This window comes from Marmota flaviventris, chromosome 9 (genome assembly GCF_047511675.1).
Source record: "Marmota flaviventris isolate mMarFla1 chromosome 9, mMarFla1.hap1, whole genome shotgun sequence".
Lineage (NCBI taxonomy): Eukaryota > Metazoa > Chordata > Mammalia > Rodentia > Sciuridae > Marmota > Marmota flaviventris.
The window spans coordinates 58,141,073-58,163,394 of record NC_092506.1 but is presented as its reverse complement, the minus strand read 5'-3'; the positions used below and the strand labels follow the sequence as shown (position 1 = coordinate 58,163,394).

Sequence of the window (22,322 nt, the reverse complement as noted above, 5' to 3'; positions counted from 1 at the left end):
GCAAGTGGTATGTGGTATTAGATTTGTCAACAAAAGGAAACTGCAAATTCCAACACAAGAAGCATCCTTTATAATTCTGTCCAAGACTCCTCCCTTCTTCCTGAGTTGCTTTCCCTCAAATTCTGGCACAGTTTGATTACATTTTTTTGGTCCCAAGGCTAGGGAGCTATTAATGACATGGCACAGGGTGATGATGACTACTTCTCCTGTATAGAAATATGCCCAGTCTTTGAAAGTAGATCCTGACATGACTCCTGGCATGTCTTTCCAGGGATCATATCCAGAAAGTCACCTCTATCTTTATTTATCAGGGGACCATTGGTGCTCTGAGCCAATCTCAGCCTCTGTGGACCCCAAGTGCTTTCACTCAGCAGCATAAATGGAAACAGACCTCAGCGGCCAGAAATATGCTCGCTGTGCTGGATCATATCACAAAACGATATTGATGCTTTTAGCTACTCTAGAGGTCATCTTAGACTTTCCTGCAACTTCATTATAGAAACTATGGTTCTTTGGACACTTCAGGTATTTGGATAGCCATAATGTGTGTGAAAATATATTTTTATCAGTAAGTCTTTTGCTTTGTACCTGAATTCTTCCCGTTGCTTTTTGCGATTTTAGTTTCTTTCTGTTTTCTTCGTGGTTTCAATATAAGGCAGATAAATCTCTAGGAGCAGTCTTTCTGAAATTAATAAGGCTAGCATCCACTTTTCTTTTTTACACTATTTTTTTTGTGTGTTTTTAAGGTGTATATCATGATGATATGAGGTATTTATTGATATTAAAATGCTTACTCTAGTGAAGTCCAGTAGTTGCATCTTGGTCTCACTGATACAAACCAAGCCCAGCAGGTGTGTATAAAGTGATGTATAAAGTTATTATTGAGTTACTTTGTCCCTGAGTACTTACATCCCTCACAATGCTCCCAGAAAGCCTAGCAGATCAGGAAGCTCATTTGATTTTCTATCTCCCCAGTGTTTGAGCACAGCAGCTCCTACCTCATAAATCTAACTTCCTTCATGTAGATAACCCTGGATTTTCATGTGCATAAACCTTAGAGACTGATCAATCAACAAATCCTTGCTGCTAGTTGCTGCTGGCCCCTCCCCCGACACCAAAATTGGGTGAGTACTTCATTAAGCACCTTAATGAAGTTCTTCCTTTACCAGAAATAAGATAACTACTCCTTCCTTCATCTTTACTCTGCTGTTAGTGAGAACATAGAACAAATTTGCTCCTTCTGAATTGAAAGACCGTAAATGCCACTATAGGTCTTTCTTATCCAGGGAAACCAATGAGGGGACTTCAATGATATTGGCAGCATGATGAAACTGGGATTGTTGAGGAGCCACCCATTTCACTTCTTGTGAGAAGGCACCTACCAGCTAGCTGAGAACCACACTTGGATATTTCTGAAGCCATCCCTTGATTTGACATATCAGTGCCCTCACCCTGGGATTACAGACTGAAGACAAACCACTGTGTCTTTCACATTGAGGTTTTCAAATGACATTTCCTCTCTCTAAAAGTAAGTACATAAATTAATGGATTCAGAGATATGAAAATCATGGGAGATAACAAGGAGTATTTTAGTTAATTTGTATTCACTCATAGATTTTTCTCAATACATAATAATAAAACCTTATGAAGTATTATTATCTGAAATTTCTACTAGGAAACTGAGGACAGAGGGGAATATCAAAAGCACCCAAGGTAATGTAGTTAGCAAGTATCTGTAATAGAGCCATATTTTTGAACTCAGGCAGTCTAAATCTAGGTTGATCCCTCATTTTTCAAATTGGACCCCAGAAAGAGCTACAGGAAAGTGTAAGTAGATGGGAATTGACTTGTTCAAGAGATGTTTAAAGCATTTGAAGAAGGCTTGGCTTTGGAGACCAAGTCTCATTTGCTCTAAGCAGCCTTCTGTGAGTATAAACTGGTTCATGAAAATTTATCTCATAGCATATATCAATAAACTAATTTATAAAAATAACCCTAATTTATGCAAATATTGAAGATTATTTGATTTAATTATATATTATTATCAGGCTAAAACTTAAATATATCAGCAAACAAGCATGTTCTTATTCTTCAATTTATATGAAACCCCTAGAGGAATAAATGGTTCATAATAGACTATAATTTTAATTTGTTTACAAAGAAATGAAATAAAAGAGCAGCCTTAGAAAGAAGATAAGTATTGATAAAAATGAAAACCAAAGACACTGGGGAGAAATTGCAGAGTTTATTGTGGGTTGTGGACACAAACATTAGTTCAATGAAAAGACTAATATTCTCAGTCTTAGAGGGTTTGAGGTTGAGAGTTGCTGCCTGAAAAGAGCACAAGTTTCCTGTCACGAGATGTGCAATACACTTTCAGGCAATCCATCTTCAGGATTTTGTATTTGGGAGTCCAACATCACATATTTATTGTTCCACAAATGCTTTGTAACTTTTTTCTCAACAAGAGAACAAGCTTATATCATATTGATAGATCTATTGTTTAAAAATCTCAAATATTACCAAGATCAAACCCAACACTTTTAAACTTTGCCAAGATAGTCATTGACATGTTTCCCATCACATTTTTTGTTAAAATTGAATATTTGAATTTTAAGCATATACCCAAATAAAGAAAAATCACTTTTTGTTAAAATTGAATATTTGAATTTTTAAGGATATACCAAATTAAACAAAAATCTGCAGTAAATTCTATTGTCCTGGTAAAAAGGCAAATAAAAGGATGATTTCATTAGCAATTAAAGTTTGTAATAACATTATTATCTATACAGTTTCCTGTGACTCAATATAAACTTGCAGTAGCAAATGAAAAATATATATTGTAATTATGAACAAGCAAATTTATAGTGTACTATTAATTGCTCTTTTATAATGTAGTTTCAGGTAAGCAGTGGATCAAAGGAAGAATATTCTTTATAATTATTATAGAACTTTTTAATCCTATGTTTTGTTCCTCCACATTCTAAAATTCTTCTTAGGTGAGAAGGATTGAATGAACTTAATGTTGGTGTCTCCTCTCAATAATGAGAATCTTTGATGTCCAAAGAGTGGACTCTGACAATGTAAAAATGATTCTGCTTTCACCTACAGTTTTCCTAAGGCAAGATGGCTCTAGAATTTTCTTTCTTTTACCCCTATTTCCTATTGGCATAATCTTAAACAAACTCTAAATCTTAAACTCTAAAGCCAGAGAAACAGAATAAGGCAGAGTTTTTTTTATGATCAAGATAATTCATATGCCTAAGCAGGAAAATATAAATGTATGCTATAGATTAGATTAAGGTATACTTTATTATATCTATTAATATCACATATCTTGTATGTACTGAGGAAGAGGTGTGGTAAGGAGCACTTCTTGGAGTACATACAGTGGAAAGAATCATAGATATAGCAAGGAACGATATTTTTCAATTCATAAGGTAGGATCCCAAGAGAAAAAAAAACACTTTTCAACTTTAGTCACTATCATTCATCTATTAAAAATTCAATCAGTGAGTTAAATATTTTAAAATATTTATTTAACATTATTTGTTAGTCTAATATATATAAGGCATAGATCCTGGATAAAAAGAAAACTAGAACTTAGGTGGGTATAGTGGCACATGTCTGGAATCCTAGGAACTTGGGGGGCTAAGGCAGGAGGATTGTAAAGTCAAAGCCAGCTTCAGCAACTTATCAAGGGCCTAAGCAACTTAACAAGACCCTGTCTCAAGACAATAAAACAAAAACAAAAATAACAACGACAACCAAAAAAATAACTGGAGATGTGGCTCAGTGATTAAGAACCTTTGGGTTCAATTCCCTGTATCAAAAAAAAAAAAAAAAAAAAGAAAGAAAAAATAGGACTCAGAAATTTCATAGTGTAATGAGGAGATGGACATTTACATAATTATTAAACAATTTTATATTTTCAAAGGAACGCAAGTTGAAGATTTATCGTTCTCTCTCCAGAGGAAAAAGATATAGTAGAAGGGTTTCATGGAGGGTGATATATTCAAATGATGTTTGAATAATTTTTTAGCTTGCTAATTGACAAATGGAAAGAGCTATTGCCTGCAGTGAAAACACCCTATGCAAAGTTATCCTGGTGCAAGAAAGTATGCTTTCAGACACTTCACACTACTACATATGGCTGGAATATTAAGTATGTGACAAAAAATGTTAGTAAATAATGCTAGATAAGGAGGCAAAAGCAAGCTCAAGAGAAGCTTTGTATCAGGATCCAAGCAGGAAACAAATCACCTACTCAGTTTTGGTAATTTAGGAGAGTTTAAGATAATACAGAAAACATTTTATTTGTTTATTTATTTGTTTGTTTGTTTTATTACCAGGGATTGAACCCAGGGATGCTTAACCACTGAGTCACATCCCCGGTCCTTCTTATTTTTATTTTGAAACAGGCTCTTCCTAAGTTACCTAGGGCCTTACTAAATTGCTGAGTCTAGCTTTGAACTTGTGATCCTCCTGCTCAGCCTCCTGAGCTGCTGGGATTACAGGCATGTGCCACTGAACCCAGCCAGAAATCATTTTAAAAGAGGTGGGTATGTATTAGGAAATCATAACTGCTTTTTAAATTCCCTAGGTGAGTCACAGTAGGCATAATTACAACCTTTGAACAGAATGGACAAGAGGAAGGCACTATTGCCAGAGATAACCCAAACCAGAAAGACTGTTTAGACAGTAATATAGGGAGCTTGTAACAACCCTGCCTGAAGGGAGCAAGAGGAATAAACATCTGACCTCATTCTTCTTTCTCCCTCCAACTTCCTATTGATATTTCCTTTGCCAGATCCAACCAGCAGTGACAGGGTGAGGGAATTTGTTGAGGTAGTCTGTAGAGGTCAGTGTTCAGGTTCCAGAAGATGATAAAAAGTAGTGGAGGGTAGACCAGAGAAGGCAAAATTTTGCACAGGATACACAAAGAAAAGTTATATTTGTGTATAGCTGATTATACTTGTGTTAAAATATTTGGTCAGTAATGTAGAGGCATCACTTGAAAATGCAAATTCTAGAAGCAGGATAACACCAGCAGTCACAAAACTATTTAAAGTATCTAGACAAAATGTGAGAAAGGCATAAACTTGAGCAGAATTACTGTAAAAAAAAGGCAGACAATGGAATGGGTATTCAGAAGGAATAAATGACATCTATGATGACATCATTTCATTTTCTAACTCCTTTTAGGAAGCTAAAGACCCTTTTTTTTTCTTCACCATTATGCACTCTGCATCTGTGCCCAATAACACTGCCTTCCACCCTTTGACATTTCTTTTACTTGGAATCCCTGGGATGCAAGACCAGCACATTTGGATTGCCATCCCCTTCTGCTCCATGTATATCCTTGCTTTAGTTGGCAATGGCACCATCCTCTACATCATCATGACAGACCGAGCTCTGCACGAGCCGATGTACCTCTTTCTGTGCCTACTTTCCATTACGGATCTGGTACTCTGCTCAACAACATTGCCCAAAATGCTAACAATCTTTTGGCTTAGGTCCCACATAATTTCCTACCAAGGCTGCCTCACCCAGATGTTTTTTGTTCATGCAGTCTTTGCCACAGAGTCAGCTGTTCTGCTAGCCATGGCTTTTGATCGTTATGTGGCTATCTGCCGTCCACTACATTATATGTCCATCCTCAACGCCACCATGATTGGGAAGATTGGCCTGGCGTGTGTTATCCGTGGTCTTCTCTTTGTCTTCCCATTTGTCATCCTCATCGAACGCTTACCCTTCTGTGGACATCGCATCATCCCCCACACCTACTGTGAGCACATGGGCATAGCCAAGCTGGCCTGTGCCAGCATCAAGCCCAACACCATCTATGGTCTTACTGTAGCTCTCTCAATCACTGGCATGGATGTGGTCCTCATCGCCACCTCCTACATCCTGATCCTGCAGGCTGTGCTGCGATTGCCCTCCAAGGATGCTCAATTCCGAGCATTTAGCACTTGTGGAGCCCACATTTGTGTGATTCTTGTCTTCTATATCCCTGCCTTCTTCTCCTTTTTTACCCACCGCTTTGGCCACCAAGTACCCCCTCAGGTCCACATTGTACTTGCAAATCTTTATCTCCTTGTGCCCCCTGTTCTCAATCCCCTGGTCTATGGCATTAATACCAAACAGATTCGTCTGAGAATATTTGACTTTTTTATAGGGAGAAGGTAACTATACTCTCAACCTACTCAGAGGACTAGTGGGAACTTATAATTATTCTTTTACCTTCTTCAGCACTCCTTATCCTTAGGTTAGAGGTTGCCACTTAGGCTAATCCCAGAATGTCAGTATCTCATATTATCTGAGATTTTGAAGTATTTAGAGCAACTCATCCATACCTGATAAATCCATAAAATACCATTTCTCTGTAAAGGTATGTAGGCTGTTAACAGGCCTATAGGTCTTAAAAAGAGATTAGCAGTCACTGTAGTACACTTGAAAGTAAAAGCCGGGAGAATTATTCTCTCCATGTAAACAAATCCCAGTGTTAGAGGTAGGAGAGAAATGGTCATAAAAGAACTATTAATTTATCACTTCATGGAATTGAGAAAACACATGCACACGTGCAGGTACACACACACACACACACACACACAATCTTACTTATTTATTAGCAAATTACTGCCAGCACTTTCTTAGACCAAGAGGGTCTTCAGAATGAGAGTGCAAGTCCCAGACAGAGATGGCTAAGCCCCAAACCTTATGGACCTCGGATTAGGTTTGAAATAGATGAAGATGGCTTCTAGGTGTTTCATTGAGAGTAGTCAGGAATCACATAACTGCATGGGAAAGCCTTGGCCTTTGAGTGTACAAAAATTTTCAAGACACAGTTTCCTGCCTACGCTAACCAGGCTGATAGCCAGGGGAAAAGAATCCTAACACAGTTGGCCTGCATGCTTCAGCACAGGCTTAACTTCCATGAGTGTTGCCATGTTTTTGTTTGCTTGTTCGTTTTGTTTTGTTTTGTTTTTTTGGCATCCCCCTCCCCCATTTTTTGGAAAATAAGATGAATGCAAGTGGCCAGTCTATTCTTTTACAAACACAATAACTATATAGATAGTCATTTTCACCATGTATTATTTGTTACCAGAATTCTTGATCTACTCAGTTATTTATTCCACTTTTCAACTTGAGTATTTATATTTCTTTCTTTTTATAAGGACTGAGATTCAGACTACCCATAGTTGACTTAGTTCATAATATGATTTTTGGTGAATGAGGGTCATATAAAAAGACCACTCTATTTTCATTGTGCCATTATAAATATATATACAACATAAACTCTGCCATCTTACTCATTTGAAGTATACACTTCAGTGACATTAATTACAGTTATAATGTACCAATCATCCCCACTATCTATTTATAACACTTTCATCACTTCAAGCAGAAATTTTGCTACCACTAAGCAATGACTCTTGTTTGCCTTCCCCTGCCCAGCTCTGAAATTCCTATTTTCTGAAGCATACATACCTTTTTAAAAGAACTTTAAAAACACTATTCTTTTATTTATTATTATAATTTATCCCAGAGATTCAAGGTTTGTACAACATATGGAAATCAATAAATGTAATTCATCACATCAATAGTCAAAAAGATAAGAACCATATGATCATCTCAATAGATGCAGAAAAAGCAATCGACAAAATACAGCCCCCGTCCCTTCATGTTCAAACACTAGAAAACTAGGGATAACAGGAACTTATCTCAACATTGTAAGAAAAGATGCTATGTTTTTAAATTAGTAACAGTGAAGGCAAATATGGAAAACTGATTTATGTTGCCATGGATAAAGACAATAAGGTAAAAATGTTTAGAAAAGATAAATGATAGAGAAGAGGCAGCATAAAAGTTTTTGCTGTTAATAAAGAAAATTCACAAGGACTAGAGTATAAACAGTATTCAAACTCATAAATAACATAGTAAAACACTATTTAATCCTGATACATTTGTTCAAGTATAAAGAAAGTCCACATAGAAAGAAAAAGCATTTCAAGAAACTGGTGTAGACAGTCTAAAAACATGTACTGCAATAATAATAAAAAGAAAATTCAGTCCACATATAAAAGAAAACAATGGGTTAAACTTAAAGAAAATAAAAGAAAGGAATGATAAAAATAAATAAGAGGAAAGGAGAGTGCAAGAGATGAAGAGAAGAAGGAGCTAGTAGATGTAGATTCATATTCTGCAAACCAAACTAGAAAAGAATAAGGTGATTTGTTCAGAGCTTTGAAATGTCAAAGGTTATACTTAAAACTATCCATGCTGTTGTTAGAAACATTAGTTTTATCACTTTCATTTATACATATTCTAATTTATGAATATAACATGTCATCAATTTATGAATATGGATATTCTAATGTGTGAATTTATTTATTATACTCTTGAGAGATATTTTTGTGGAATCCTTGAATAATGCTGCTACAAACCTACTTACATATGTTTTATGGAGAACATATTTAAATATTTCTTTGGTTTAGTGCCCAAGATTGGATTATGTCAATCACAGAGCATTTTCAGTTCACTATTGGTATATTGCATCAGCTAAATTCCAAGACAGCTGTACTTGTTTCAGTTCTCACCAACTATGTAAGAATTCCACTGACACACACACACCTTCCCCATGCTTGGTATTGTCCGTTTTGTAAAATCTATCAATTTAATTTCCATTTCCTGCTGACCAAGAAGGTAAACCACAATTTCATAAGTTCTTATGTATTTAAATATTTTTTTAATCTTGAGTAGCAGCTCAAAACATTTGCCATTTCTCTAGTGAACTTGTTTTGATGTACAGGATTTCATTATTTGTTATGATAAAGCTTCTTTGTCAGTTATATATATTGACATAGATTTCTTACATTTTTTCTTTAATATTATTTTATGTGATATATTTATAGTGGGAAAATTGCATTTGTTTTTAAAGGTTTAGGCAATATTTTTAAAATTTGATTTTTTACATCTCTATAGTTTAAATATGCATGTCATTGATCCACATATAAAATATATATTACACATATATATATATACAATGTGTATTTACACTTTTATTATCTTATAATTTTGTGTTTAAAAAGACAGAATTCAATTCAATAATTTTAAAATTATTCTTGCTTTTTGATATTGCATAAGGAACAAACATCTATACCAGTTTGTAAACATTCATGTACATATTATCGGTTATCTTAAAATATACTCTCCTATGATATATAGTCAATAGAATTGGTAGAAAAATGCATCTTTAATTTTACAAGATGTTTTATAATTATGTATACCAGTTTGTTAATTTTAAAACAATGGAAAAATAAAAATTAATCATTCTCACCTTTTGTCCTATTTTTAATAAAAATTTTATGATGCTAAATCTTGAATATATGATCATATATCATCTCCTTTGGTATTATTTTATCATTCTAATTGAAAGTTACACTATGTTTTGGGCTGGGGATGTAGATCAGTGATACCATGGGGATGTAGATCAGTGATACCATGCTTGCCTAATACCTGTAAGGCCCTAGGTTTGATCCCTAACACAACACAACAAAACAAAAAACAATACACTATGTTTGACTGTTGTTAATGATAGAATTCAGAACTAAGGACTTACTTTTCTCATATGGTAGCCACTGACCCATCACCATTTGTTGTGCTCATTAGCCTTTTTCCTCTTAGCAATGCCACCTTGCATATACGGGGTGTTCAAATAAGCATGGATTTGTTTCTGGACATCCCCTTGTGCTCAATGTGTATATTTCATTTTAAGATTGAACTTGGGCTGGGATTGTGGCTCAGTAGTAGAGTGCTCCCCTAGCATGGGCAAGACCCGGGTTCCATCCTCAGCACCACATAAAAATAAAGGCATTGTGTTGTGTCCATCTACAAAAAAAAAAAAAAAAAAAAAAGATTCTCTTCTCTCTCTCTCTCTTTAAAAAAAATTGGACTGTATTAGTTATTATACTTTCATAGTATACATCATTAGTCAATAAAGTACTCAAATATTGTTCTTTTTATTTAAAAAACAGTAGCAAAACTTTCCAGGAACAGAAGACAACCCAAAACAAACTACAACAACAGCAGGAGATACACTACATGGTTACTGGAGGAAAAAAAAAAAAAAGACTAAACTGTGTATTCTACAATTGAATGTTCTTCAGCCACAATTTGTGAGGTTTTTAGTAGTTCTGGGTCTCAGCAGGGTCTAAAAGTATTATGTAAGTTATTGCTGCTTTTGTTTTTCACAATAAATGATAATATCTCCTTATTTTTTAAATAATAATTTCTGGAATTTGACATTTCACTAAGTTTATATATTACGTTAAGATGAACTTTGTACCGTATCAGTCTTCTAATCTGTGGACATAGTTTTTATTAAGCTTTCAGTAAAGATTTTCACATCCTTAATTTAATTAAATTCTAAATATTTAAAACTAAATGCAAATGGTGTCAGTTTTTAATTTTAATTATCTAATCTATTAATAGATATTGATAAAATATAGTTTTATTTACCAATGACATTTGTTTCTAATGACATTCTTAAGTTAATGAATTAGTGCTGATAATGTGTATGTAGTTTTTACTTACCTTTTCTGCATTTATAATCATTCTGAAAAAAATTACCTTTAATTATTTATGTTCAATCATTACCATTTTTTGCCATCTTTCATTAGATGGAATTTTAGCAAAGTAGTGAATAGATGTATTTATAGCTGAAACCCTAGGTTTGGTCTAATCTCTGAATAAATGCCTTTAATTTCACTAACTATAATGCTTATTATATATTTTATATACCTTAATTGTACCAATAGCTTGTGGTTTTTCTATATATATTTATTTTTATTTATTTATTTTTTTGGTTCCAGGGATTGAACCCAGCGACACTTTGCCATTGAGTCTCATCTCCAGCCCTTTTATTTTATGTTATTTTTTTATTTTGAGACAGGTTCTTGCGAAGGTGCTTAGGGTCTCACTAAATTGCTAAGGCTGGCTTTGAACTTTTGACCCTTCTACCTCAGTCTCCAAGTAACTGGAATTATACATGTGCAGCACCATGACTGGCTCCATTAAAGTTTATTAAACCTAATAAAGTGTACTACTCTTGTGTTCAATTTGACAAGTTTTGGCAATAGTATAAATCTGTATATTGCCCAATAAAATAGGAAAAAGAACATTTCTATACCCAGAGATATTTCCTTCTTGCTCCTATGAGTCATTATTATTCCTCAGAGAATATCACTTTTTCTTTTCTATCAATTTAAGATTAGTTTTGCTTGTGTTTGAACTGCCTATAAATGGACTCATATAATAAGGTCTTGTGTTTGACTCTGTGCCATGTTTTTGAGATTCACCTATGTTGTATTTCATACTTTATTCCTTCATATCATTGTATGAAACCACCACTCAATCCTGTACCATTTATAACAATGCTTGTGTTATATGTACATTCCTGTATGTCTTTTGCATTAAAAACCTAAGAATGAAATTTCTAGTGTATTTGTAACTTACAAAACTATTCAACTTCCTGCAGTTTTTTAAATTAAATTACACATACACCAATCATATGAAATAGTTGTATCATCCTATACTTGCACTATCAATTTATTAGATTCATAATTTTGACGCAGGGTTTTGATATACTTTGCTTTTTTTATTTTTATTTTTGTATTGGAGATTGACCTCAGGGACACTCAACCACTGAGCCACATCCCCTATTTTTTAATTTTATTTAGTGACAGGGTCTCACTGAATTGCTAAGTGCCTCACTTTTGCCGAGTTTGGCTTTGAACATGCCATCCTCCTGACTCAACCCTCCTGAGCTGCTGAGATTACAGCCATGTACCACCACGCCTGACTGTGATATACTTTGAATTAAAACTTAAAGATTGCTTTCAACATTTGCTTTGGGTTTGGCAGAAATCTTCAGATATTCACCAACTGGAGTGACAAAAACAATTTAAATTTGTTTTCTAGTCCCTTCAGAATCGGTTTTTTTTATAATAATAAAATATAAAAAGGAAAAGTTAGGAAACAAAATGTATACAAAGTATGTTTAGAACTGTTTTGCCACAACTTTTGCCCTCCAAAATAAACATGTGAACATTCATATGCATATTTGTGAACATTTATGTATTCATCAACTTGATAAACTCAAGACAAAGCATAACTAGACAGGCACAGTCCTCTATTACTCAACTATGTATAATTTTATATTTCATAAGTCTTTATGAAATATATGTATCTGTATAGATATTTGTGTATATGTGTGTATTAATGTGTCATGTATATACACACATACATATGTATGTATATGGTGAGTGGTGAGCTGTGGTGAGCATAATATTGTGATCAAGATAAATGAAAAATGTTTCCTAGGACTATCAGATCCTTGGTCAGAAGTTCAGGGAGAAGATAAAGAAATATGACACTATTTTTTTTTTCTGTAGTTTCCTCCCTGCATAAAAAGCTGAAAAATGCAGAAATTGTCTCAAAAGTCCCAAAGGACCTTTTCCTTTGAACCAGAGCCTCCTGAGACACTGAACTGCAGAGACCCAAGCAGGTGCACACATTGGAGTCTGGATAATCTTCAAAAGGTGCAATGATGCTCAGAAGAGGCAGAACCTGACTGCTGTGGGACTTGTGGTGCTCAGAATTCTCAGGCATGCACACCAGTCTGGTCTTTGCTAACACTGAGGTGAGTTAGGTTGAAGAATCACATTTTCAGAAAATGAAAACTTCTAGTACCAGAAATACAAGTGTTTGAGATGTGGTTGATGGCAAACTCGGGATTTACTTTTTTACTCACCCTAATACATTACCATTTATCTGGGGAATAAGAAGGGAAAGGTTTTCCCTAGTTGTGAAATAAATTTAAAACCTACCTCATAATTCATTGGAGATAGCAAAATACATGCAGTCTTGTGTTGCAATGAAAGGAAGGAAGAAAAAAAAAGCTTTGCCTTAATTATTGGATCACTACACTCAGAATAGGTCCAGTGGGAATGGTCTTTGTGGGTAAGTGGACAGTGACCCATGAATCCTAGAAACATTGAGGACACTTGCTTCAATATAGAAATCCTCCCACATGCCTGTGCAACCAGGTGCCATATAGAATCTGTGTAAATAAGTCCAGGGATGAAAATCCAGCTATAACACAAACACATTCTCTCTGTTCAGAGAGCTCCTTAAGCTAAAGACTGACTTGCTGTAACTTTTACTTGGGTTAACTTCTCACATTTGTTCTATCTCTTACTTAAGATGCAATTAAAAAACATATGTGCATGTGCTAATACACCACAATGAATTCCACTATTATGTATAACTATTATGCACTAACACAAGTTTTTTAAATAGATTTTTCTTTCCTTGAAAATCAGTTTCTTCCTAGGTCATCCTGACTTGTTTAGTCTAGTTATGTGCAGCTTTTGCAACTGTTATTCAGTGTTTAGGATCAGTAAATTATTATAACAATGGAGACGGATTCAATATGTGGCTTTGAAGTAAAAGTTTGATTTGAACCTCGAATCTACCAGTTTTAATTTTTATGGGCATAGATATTTTGATTGCTCTTGCATCTCCATCTCCTCATGTATAAAATTATGGTTATAACATATATTATTGGTATTTAGATTGAAATATTAGCACCCTGAATGGAAGGGACTTTATCTGGTTGGTTAATATATCCCTAGAAATTAGGAATGCTACCAGGAATGTTGGAAATAATAAATACCTGTTAAACAAATAATGTATGTCTCCTAATATATCTGACAATTTTTTAAATTGATAACATGTTTTAATAACCATGTTCCAGGTATTGCTAAAATGATTATCATTTAGTCATTCTAACATGTCTATGGTATTTATTATTATTATTATTATTTTTTAAAGAGAGAGTGAGAGAGAGAGAGAGAGAGAGAGAGAGAGAATTTTTTTTTTTAATATTTATTTTTTAGTTTTCGGCGGACACGACATCTTTGTTTGTATGTGGTGCTGAGGATCGAACCCGGGCCACACGCATGCCAGGCGAGCGCGCTACCGCTTGAGCCACATCCCCAGCCCCTATGGTATTTATTATTATCACTCTTCTTGTGATTATGAATATTATGCAAGGAGAAGTTTGCAACTTGCTCAAATCCCCCCAGCTAGTGAATGCTGGAAACGAGATTTAACCCAAGGAGTTTGGGGAGTCCATGGTGCCATAGTAAGCAAGCAAAAAAAAAATCACTGTTATACTTCAGAGAGAAGACACTTAGTCATCTACTTTTACTTTTTTTGTATATATTCTAGTTTTATAATTAGTTTGCCTAATAGCAGAATCCATGCAAATCTTTGAGTCTTATTGTGAGGGAGATTATACACAAAAATTCATAAACTGAGGAGGGGGAAGAATGAACTAGCTCTGAGTTTGTGTCTGTTTGTAAATTACCAAGTATGGCTTGATGTTTATTGATATTACAGATGCTTGGAAGAGTTTGTGATGGCTGATAAGCTCTATGAGCCAGCAGTACAAAGTCTAAATTTCCTATTTCTCCTGATATCCTGGTCTTTTCTCCAGTCTTGTAGCTCTACAGGCTTCTGGCTATGTGAAAAGAAACAGAGACACCCAAGTTAGCATTTCACACAGATCAGTTCTCTTTGTGGGGATTCCAATTGACACAGGCTTAGTTTCCTTAAAACTAGCAAGACTTTTGAAAGGATTTAGCTCAATGAAATTTTCCTGGATTTCATTCACATTTTAAAAGACATTTATGTATATATTTTATCCTATTTAAAACACAAAAATATGTTTTAAACTCCTGACAGTCATAGTAAAGTATTTTCTAAATCTGACTTCCCAATCTCTGGATATAGCGGAGATTTTCAAAATTTCACACTGTCTTTTTAACCCCAAATATACAATGCCACTTGAGTTAAAGTAGGCTAAGCATGCTTAATTTGAATTTATATTTATTAACCAAGGTACTTTTGATCTCTTGGGATGCTCTAAACTGGCATAGAAGTAACAATAATAATAATAACAAACATGATTACTGCTCATATCTGTTAAGTATTCATGATGTACTATTCAAAGTTTAGCAATAATATAAAATTAACTTATTGAATAATCCTGAAAACAATGCAATAATCTCATGTTATATGGAGAAAACTGAGGCATAATGTAGTTAAACAACTCGTTCATATCACACGCTATGTGAAGTGAGAAACAGGTGGAGCATGAAACTAGACAGAGTGACTCCAGAGAAATCCAATTACTTCTCATTCCAAAGGCCTTATTGAAATCATACAGTTACACCACCAGTGACATTCCACATTATGTACAATCCAAAGAGTGGAATCCTAATTAGAATAAGTTATAATCTATGTTTGTATAATATGACAAAATATATTCTACTGTCATGTATACATATAAAAATAACAAATTTTACAAAATAAACCACAGATTATAAAAAGGGGGGGGGGGCGGTTTTCATGTTCTCTACCTTTGGTTTCCTTTTGGGCCCAGGGAACTATCACTGTCACCATTTGACCCAGCTATCCCTCTCCTCGGACTCTCCCCAAAGGACTTAAAAACAGCACATTATAGTGACATAGCCACATCGATGTTTATAGCAGCACAATTCACAATAGCTAAACTGTGGAGCCAACCTAGATGCCCTTCAATGGATGAATGGATAAAAAAATTGTGGCAAATATACACAATGGAATATTACTCAGCAATAAAAGAGAATAAAATCATGGCATTTGCAGGTAAATGGATAGCATTGGAGAAGATAATGCTAAGTGAAGTTAGCCAATCCCCAAAAAACAATTGGCAAATGTTTTCTCTGATATAAAAAGGCTGACTCATAGTCGGGTAAGGAATGGGGGCATGGGAGGATTAGATGAATTCTAGATAGGGAAGAAGGGTAGGAGGGAAAGGGAGGAGACAGGGGATTAGCAAGGACGATGGAATGTGATGGACATCACTATTCAAAGTACATGTATGAAGACTTGAATTGGGTGTCAATATACTTTATATACAAACAAATATAAAAAATTGTGGTATATATGTGTAATAAGAATTGTAATGCAAAAAAGTACATGTATAAAGGCATGAATTGGCATGAACATACTCTATATACAAAGATATGAAAAATTGTACTCTATATGTGTAATATGTATAATGTGTAATGCATTCCACTGTCGTGTATTAAAAAAAAAAATAAAATCAATTAAACTAAAAAAAAAAAAAGAGTGTGAAATGCTCTCCTCCTGTCAGTCATTATATCTGGAGCCAACAGTTCCAGCCTGACACCAGGATTCTTTTTCTTGAATGGTGTTCCTGGGCTGGAAGCTGCGCACACCTGGATCTCCCTGCCATTCTGCCTCATGTACATCATTGCTCTTGTGGGGAATGTGGGACTCATCTACCTCATTAGTCATGATGAAGCCCTGCACTGGCCCATGTACTACTTCCTAGCCCTGCTCACCTCCACTGATGTCACCTTGTGTACCACCACTGTGTCCAACATGCTGTGTACATTCTGGTTCAACCTCACGGAGATAGACTTTAATGGCTGCCTGGTCCAGATGTTTTTTGTCCACATGTTGGCTGGGATGGGGTCTGGGCTGCTCATGCTCATGGCCCTGGACTGCAGATGTGGCCATCTGCTACCCCTTATGCTATGCCACCATACTCACCAACCCTGTCTCGCCAAGGCTGGTCTTGCCACTTTCTTGAGGAGTGTGATGCTCATCATCCCATTCACTTTTCTCACCAAATGCCTGCCCTATTGCCAGGGCCACCGCATCCCCCACACCTACTGCGACCACATGTCTGTGGCCAAGGTGTCCTGTGGCAACGTCAAGGTAAATGCTATCTATGGTCTGATGGTTGCCCTCCTGATTGGGGTGTTTGATATCTCTTGTATCTCTGCATCTTACACTATGATTTTGCGGGCTGTAGTGAGCCTGTCATCAGCAGATGCTCGTCACAAAGCCTTTAGCCCCAGCATATCTCATATCTGTGCCATCGTGATCACTTATGCACCTGCTTTTTTCACTTTCTTCACTCATCGATTTGGAGGCCACATTATTCCCCATCACATACACATCATCTGCTGTTGCCTCCTACCATGAACCCAATTGTTTATGGAGTCAAGACCATGCAGATTCGGGAAGGAGTCATCAAATTGGTGACTCATTAGGTGAGACAATATTGGCCTCACCTAAGACAAATGAATCATAAAATGCATTGCCTGGCATGGAGAGAAAATAATGGAGAAGAATTCATAAAAGGTGCAAATGAAATATTAAATCATTCTAAAATGTAGATTTTCTAAAGTCTTTGCAAGTATATATTTTAAACTGATTCCTGTTAGTAAATATCTGCCAAAATAGAGAATGTAGAATTAAAAAGGTAAAATACTCATTCCCAATAAAGATTATGTTTGTCATGAATTTTTATAGAGTCATATGTCTAGTGACACCAGAAAGTTAATAAAAGGCAAAAAGTAAGCCTGATGTACCCACACATTGTGTGGAGAAGTAGGAGGCTAGACTAATGTGGGCAAGCACATCCTCTCCACTAGGGACAAATTCTATGCAGATCAAGTGCATTTTTGCTAGGTCAGAAGGGTCCAGTGTTGCAACATTTTCCAATAATTTGCAAAGATAAGCAAGATTTAGATGTTTTATAAAATGTTTGAGTTTTGTTTGCTATTGTTGAAAAAAAAATAACTTATGCTTCATACAAAAATATCTAAGTGTTCTATTTTGTCCCATGTAATCACTTTGCAACCTCCATTTAAAATGTATCTAAATATATAGTTGTCATGTTAAATACCAAGGAGGCAAATGTGTTGTTACTAGTGTACCTAATAATTTATTCACTCTTTCCTTCATTCATTAATTTTGAGACACTAATTTAGTTAATCTTATAAATCATGCCTTGAATTTAATGAGTAAGGCAGAGTTGAAAATAATACAGTCTTGGGCCTCAGTATAGGCCTCTAGATTCTGGCCCAGGATACATGAGAGGAAACATGTGTGAAAAAAAAGGAGGAGAGAGAATTTGAAAAATGGATGAAATGTGGAGGAACCAAAAAGTTAGTAGGAAAGAGTTTGGGGAAATATAACATGAGTTTAATATCCAGTTAGTCCCAAAGTGTAAGTTCTCTGTCTTTTAATATGTAGTGACCAGACTTTAAAAACCTACTTAATCTAAGTCTCAGCTTCCATATTTTTACAAGTGAGGAAAAGAAAACCATCAACAAAGATGCATCTGGCCAATTGCATGGTCTAGTACAAAATTAAAAACAAAAGTATGTAGCATGGTTTTTGACACATTTTGCTTTTTTATGAGTTAATAGCTTCTACACTGACTCATTCTGAACATCACAGTGGCAGGAGAAATCTTTCCAATTGTACAGGTAGTGGACCATTAGTGTTTCTGTGGTTAAGGTTGCATTGAGTTTCCACAAATATTTTGTCAATATGAGCAAACAAGTTTTCCTGGCTACCCTCTAGGTACCTGGCTCCATGTTATACGCTGAAAAATATAAATGATTACAAAAACTCTAGTGAATTCTACTCTCCTAGTGGATATAAAATGCATGGAATGGCTACCATACAATGTAAAGATAGTTGTGCAACAGATTTTCAAAAATTATGGAAACTAAGAAAAGGATCTTCAATATTTATTAGAGTTAGTATGTAAATTCTTTATAGGGAAGATAGGATTTGGGATGAATCTTGAATTATACATGAGTATTTAAGAAAGAGAAGATGGGATATTTGAAACAATAAAATATTTTCATATATTTTGTGTAAAATGTGAAGGTTAAACAAACAATATCGAGCTTGGGCAGATAAATGTCTTCAGAAGAAAAAGAGAAAGAGGAAGACAAAAAGAGGGGTCTGGAAAGGTAGAATCCCTGCTGGGAGGTGCATTGCTTGTGAGCCTGGGCAGGACACCAGGAGCACCAGGTGCTGCTCCTCCATCACCACTGAGAGGCCACAGGGGCCATAGAATGGCCCTTAAACTTGAGCAGCTGCTGCCCATTGGTCACTTTCCTGGGCTGTTCATATCTGCTCCATAACCTCTGTATCTTAAGGCCCGTCTCTCTCCCTGCTTTCTTCTGTCTCCCATATAAACTCTATTTTCTCAGTTCTACTTCTTCAGTGAACCAGCCTGAGTTCTTCAAAGGGTGTTCCTGGCTAGAGAGTGTAGATTCCTTGTGTCTTTCTCTGTAATTACTTCTTTTGAAGGCGTTGAGCATTCTCATAAGAACATAGTTTCAAGATTATAACAACAACAACAACAAAACATACGGAGCACTTATTTTCCAGATATTTTTCTGAGCATTATATGCTCATTAGTTTTTAAAACAAGTCTAAGGATGGCACTATTTCATGTCCATTTTACAGGCAGGCATACTGGGGCATAGGAAGGTTAGAAAATGAAAGCCACATAGCTAGCATGTGGCAGAGCTTGGGTCCAGGCCACCTGGATCCAGTGTCTTTATTTTTAACAACTATAATATACGACACCGTTTTCTAAGCAATTAAAAGTTTGTAGCATAGTTTTTTATGATTAGGATGGTGAGAAGTCCCTTATGGTGACCTTGCCCTGTATGAAGTGATTCTCTTTTGTTCTTTTTTTGACTGAAGAGTATTTATTCTCTTCTGAGAGAATGGCTTCTGTAAATATAGAGCTGCCATTAAATTCTTATGGGTTCCACACAATATTTGACTCAAGAACCTGTAACACAAGAAAGCCTGTGTTCTCTATCCTGCTCTTGTAATTTTCATGGAGCATATTACTTTAAAAATTTTAACTGGGTGCCCTCCCCAACCCTACTCTTCAGATGATTAGTGTCATGACCTGCTTCTTATCCTGTTATCCTGTTGGCTAAGATCAAGTTTAGTTTAGTAGTGTCATGAAATCAGGATATTCACCCAATTTGTGTCCAACATATCTCTCTTCCAAAATGATTGTCTGCCACGTGGTAGGTTCAATAAGAGCATATCATCAAGCACCTCACAAGATCCAAAAAGGATTTGTAAACTATGTTTATGCTGGTAATAATTTTTATAGCTCTCACATTATTTCATAATATACCATAAACATTTATAAGATTCTATATGTGAGAGATTATATAGTGTTTGTCTTTCTGTGCCTGGCTTATTTATTTTGCTTAGTATGTCCTCCAAGTTTATTTATGTTGTCACAAAATAACACAATTTCCTTCTTTTTAAATGCTGAGTAGCATTTCCTTGTGCACATACACCACATTTTCTTTATCCAATTATCTTTCAATGTGTTGTTTCCACCTCTTGGCTCTTGTGAATAGTGCTGCTATGAATATGATTATATGCACCTCTCTTTGAGATATTGATTTAATTTCCTTTAGATACATACCCAGCAAAAGAAAATTGCTGAATCGCCTGATAGCTATATTTTCAATTTTTTGAGGAACTTCCATCTTTTTTCTATGATGGTTTCACTAATTTATGTTGCCATCAACATTGTACAAGTGTTCTCTTTTCTCCATATTCTTGCAATACTTGGTATCCCTTGTTATTGTAAACAAGTTAAAGTCAATAGGTTTTCCTTTATATTATTTCTTCTTTATTCTATTTATGAGTAAAATCATACAGCACTCATCTTTCTGTGTCTGATGTGTTTCACTTAGCAAAATGATCTCCTGTTAACACTATGCTATGCACATGATGGTTTTTTGTTCTTTTTTTTATGATGGAGAGTATTAATCCATGTATATACCACATTTTCTCTATGAATTATTCATTTTACTGTTGGCTATTGTGAGTAATGTTGCAATAAATTTTGTAGCTCAAGTCTTTGAAATACTTTTGGGGTCTCATTAAAAAATCCATACTCATTCCAATGTCCTAAATGAATTTTCTGTATATTTTCTTCTAGTAGCTTCATTGTTTTAAGTCTTACATTTAAATTTTTAAATCATTTCATATTGATTTTTAGAACTGGTAAGAGATGGGGCTCAACTTGCATTCTTCCACATGTGGATATCCAATTTCTCCAGTCCCATTTCTTGAAAGGACTATCCTTTCTTTAATGCATATTCTTAGTAGTTTTGCCAAAAATCAGTTGGCTGTAGATATCTGGATTAATTTCTAGGCTCTCTATTCTGTTCTATTGGTCTATATGGTTATTTTATGCTAATACTATGCATTTTGATTAGTATATTACTGGAATTTTTTTTTAAAGATAGAGTGAGAGAGGGAGGGAGAGAGAGAGAGAGAATTTTTAATATTTATTTTTTTTTTATTTCTCGGCGGACACAACATCTTTGTTTGTATGTGGTGCTGAGGATCGAACCCAGGCTGCACGCATGTCAGGCGAGCGCGCTACCGCTTGAGCCACATCCCCAGCCCCCCTGGAATATGTTTTGAAGTCAAGTAGTGTGAAGCCTTCTGCTTTGTTCTTTTTTGCTCAAGATGGCTTTGGCTACGTGGGGACTTTTGTGGTTCTTCATAGATTTTGGAATTGTTTCTTCTACTATTATGAAGAATGTTATGGGTATTTTGACAGGAATTACATTGAATCTATAGATAGCTATGGGTTGTATGGACATTTTAACAATATTAATTTTTTTTCACTACATGAACAAAGTATACCTTTACATTTTCTTCTATTCTTTTCTAATTCTTAATTAGTGTTTAATCAACATAATTATAGAGATCTTTCAGCTGCTTTTTCAAATTAATCTTAGGTTTTTCTTTGTAGTATTATAAATAGGATTGCTTTCAGATAATAGAACTTTGTTAAATTCATTCTCTAATGATAATAATTTTTTGGTGGAATATTTCAAATTTTCCACATTTAATATCATATAATCTGCATACAATGACAATTTGATTTTCTTTTTTCCAATCTAGAAGCTCTTTGTTTCCCTTGCTTCAGTCTGGACTTTCATCATTCTATCAAATAGAAGTGCTGAAAGTGAACATTGTTTTCTTGTTTTGGATCTTAGAAAAAAGCTTACAGCTTTCTCCCACTCGGGATGTTAGCTGTTGGCTCATTATATATGACCTTTATCATGTTAAGATAGGTTCCCTCTATGCCATATTTGATTGTTTTTTTTACATGATGTTGAAATTTAGATACAGGATATGATTTCAAGCTTTCAAATTTGTTGAGACTTGCTTTGTGGCCTACGGTATAATTTATCCTGGAGTATGTTCAGCGTGCTGTTGAGAACCAGTGTGCATTCTGCAGCTGTTGAGTGGAATGGTCTGTAGATGTTTGTTAGGTCCATTTGGTCTAGGATGGAATTTAACCCTACTATTTA

The 22,322-nt window shown here is 35.1% G+C and overlaps 1 protein-coding gene and 1 pseudogene across 1 annotated transcript; both read left to right on the top strand.

Moving 5' to 3' along the window:
* Positions 1-5,238: 5,238 nt before the first annotated feature.
* LOC114098514 (olfactory receptor 52D1-like) lies at positions 5,239-6,189 on the top strand. Its single transcript, XM_027942764.2, has one exon. The coding sequence runs from the start codon at positions 5,239-5,241 to the stop codon at positions 6,187-6,189; it is 951 nt and encodes a 316-aa protein (XP_027798565.2).
* Positions 6,190-16,263: 10,074 nt separating this feature from the next.
* On the top strand, positions 16,264-17,195 carry LOC114098555 (olfactory receptor 52N2-like; annotated as a pseudogene).
* Positions 17,196-22,322: the final 5,127 nt, after the last annotated feature.